General features: G+C 45.8%; 1 protein-coding gene across 1 annotated transcript; it reads left to right on the forward strand.

Annotated features, from left to right (window-relative positions):
• The first annotated feature begins 982 nt into the window (after positions 1 to 982).
• Positions 983 to 1,742, forward strand: LOC107151960 (eukaryotic translation initiation factor 4E-binding protein 1-like). The gene has a single exon (XM_048799983.1). The coding sequence runs from the start codon at positions 983 to 985 to the stop codon at positions 1,340 to 1,342; it is 360 nt and encodes a 119-aa protein (XP_048655940.1). The 3' UTR covers positions 1,343 to 1,742.
• Positions 1,743 to 2,531: the final 789 nt, after the last annotated feature.

The following is a 2,531-nucleotide window of genomic DNA, read 5'->3' on the forward strand; positions in this document are numbered from 1 at the left end:
ATGGAACTGAAGAGTACCTTGCTAAGTGAAATAAGTCAATCAATCCCAAAAAATCAAAGGCCCAATGTTTTCTCTGATATGTGGATGCTAATTCACAGCCATTACCCATGTCCAATTGTTGCGGGGGCAGCTAGGGAAGAATAGAGGTACTTTGGATTATACAGAGAGCAGTGAAGGAATGGAGGGGGCATGGGTTAGGAAGGAAAGTAGAATGAATCAAACATTATTACCCTGTGAACATATATGATTACATGACCAGTGTGATTCTACATCATGTACAAGCAGAAGAATGAGAAGTTATACTCCATTTATGTAGGATGTGTCATGTAAAACTAATAAGAACAAATAAAAAAGAAGAAGAAAAAAACATGCTTCAAAAGCTTAAAAAAAATACAGTTCCTAGGGAGCTTGCTGCCCCTTCCACCTTTTGAGGCCACAGCAAAAAGCACTCGATGAAGGAGAAAGTGGAGCCTCCCCAACATGGAGTTGGCTAGTACCTGGGTTTTTGAATTCCCAGACTTCAAGACTATGAGGAAAAAAAAATTAAACCACTTAGTGTACTACATTTTGCTATAGCAGCCAAACAGACTGAGGCAGTAGAATTTGTGCCCCAGTAACTTCTTCATAGATGTACAGACACAGAGAGAGATATACACAAGAATACTAGAAAAAGTATCTTTTATTCATCCTTGAAACAACAAAATTATTCACTAATGGACTATACCTGTGTGCCTTTCACTGCTGCACAGCATTTCAAGCCTTGGAAAACAGGCACTACCACCTTATTTCCTCTTTCATACGGAATCAGGCTAGAGATTGAACGTAGGGACTCACGCGTGCCAAGCGAATGCTCTACCACTGAGCCATATCCCCAGCCCTTGGAATTTCTTTTTATTACAGAAATCTCAGAAAACTCAACTTTTTAAAGACATGGTGTCATTAAGAGGAATGTAGAGGTCTGCTGTGCAGCAAACTGGAGACCATGTCAGGGGGCAGCAGCTGCAGCCAGACTCCAAGCCCGGCCATCCCTGCCACTCGCAGGGTGGTCCTTGGTGATGATGGCGCACAGCTACCACCCGGGGACTACAGCACCACCCGCAGCGGCATGCTCCTCAGCACCACCCTGGGAGGTACCAGGATCATCTATGACCGGAAATTCTTGATGGAATATAGAAACTCACCTGTGGCCAAAACATCCCCAAGGGACCTGCCCACCATTCCTGGAGTCACCAGCCCTGCCAGTAATGAGCCCTCCATGGAAGCCAGCCAGAGCCACCTGTGCAACAGTCCAGAAGATAAGCGGGCAGGCGGTGAAGAGTCACAATTTGAGATGGACATTTAAGGAACCAGCCATGAGATGGAACAATGCTCTGGGCCCCTAAGGCCCTTCTCGGGAGGAGAGTCACACCAGCCAGGCCTTATGAAAGTTACTGTACTGGGAAGTCATCGGGTTTGGGGTCTGCCACCCTGTTCCCTCACTCAGGGCACCTGCTCCCCTTTCCTCTTTGTGAACACCAGCACATACCTCCTCGTGCCTCCAATGATACAGGAGCTGCTACCCTAAAAGTGCCAGAAAAGGGTCACAGAAGAGCCCTTATGAAAGATCATCTGGGGCTTCCAGCCCCATCCTCTGGGACACACCCACCCTTCCCTTAGGTTGGCGTGCCTGGGAAAGCTCCCCTCCACTTCCCTAAGAGAGGAAATAAAAGCCACCCTCTCCCTGGGGCCAAAAAAAAAAAAAAGGAATGTAGTACAATCTGGTATTGAAAATGTTCATAATATGCTTGTGGCAGACAGTTATTAAGTGTTGCCTTATTTTCCTTGAAATTTTGAAATATCCTAGTGTGCCACTCAGAGTTCCTTGAGGATCCCTGGGGCCCCTTGGCACTTCATGTGAGAAATGTTGCCTTAGTGGGCTGCAAGGAATTTTATGCTGTTCTTAATCCATGTTCTCAGAGGAAGAATGGGCCATAATTTATTTCAAACCTCTAATCTCTTTCTCCTCACTCTGTGACACCAGGTTACCAAGGCGATTTATTTTTCCAAAGTCATTTCCATGTTAAACTTCTCACACTCAAGAACCTCCAGTGGGTTCCACTGGTCTTGTTGGATTTAAGGGCCCAACTTGGAATGACTTGTCTCCTCCATCAATTGAATGTCCCTTCCATTTTCCTCCAGTTCCCTCTCCAACTCTCCATGGACCCCGCATTCCTGCCCAAGACATCTTGTCCCAGCTATTGTGGATTGAGCAGATAAACTGAGCATATTCGCAGTACAGTCTTAAACTACCTGACATTCTATGCTTCTGTGTAGTAAAATAGGGAGAATGTCACCTACCCCAGAGGGATGTTGGGGGGATTAAGTAATTGTCTTCCTATGCAATGCTCAGATCAGTGCCTGGCAGGAAGAAAGCAGTCAGTCACTGTTAGCCACACTGATTATTGTTGTTGTTCTCTTTATTTCAGTTAAGATGACCCCTTTTGCATGTGCTTCCTTTTTGCAAATACAGTGAAGGTGCCCCCTCAAAGGCA

The sequence above is a fragment of the Marmota marmota genome, unplaced genomic scaffold (genome assembly GCF_001458135.2).
Source record: "Marmota marmota marmota unplaced genomic scaffold, marMar, whole genome shotgun sequence".
Classification (NCBI taxonomy): Eukaryota; Metazoa; Chordata; class Mammalia; order Rodentia; family Sciuridae; genus Marmota; species Marmota marmota.

What these genes read in the sequence shown, in the direction of transcription:
- LOC107151960 (XM_048799983.1), top strand. Translation starts at nt 983, where the DNA reads ATGTCAGGGGGCAGCAGCTGCAGCCAGACTCCAAGCCCGGCCATCCCT.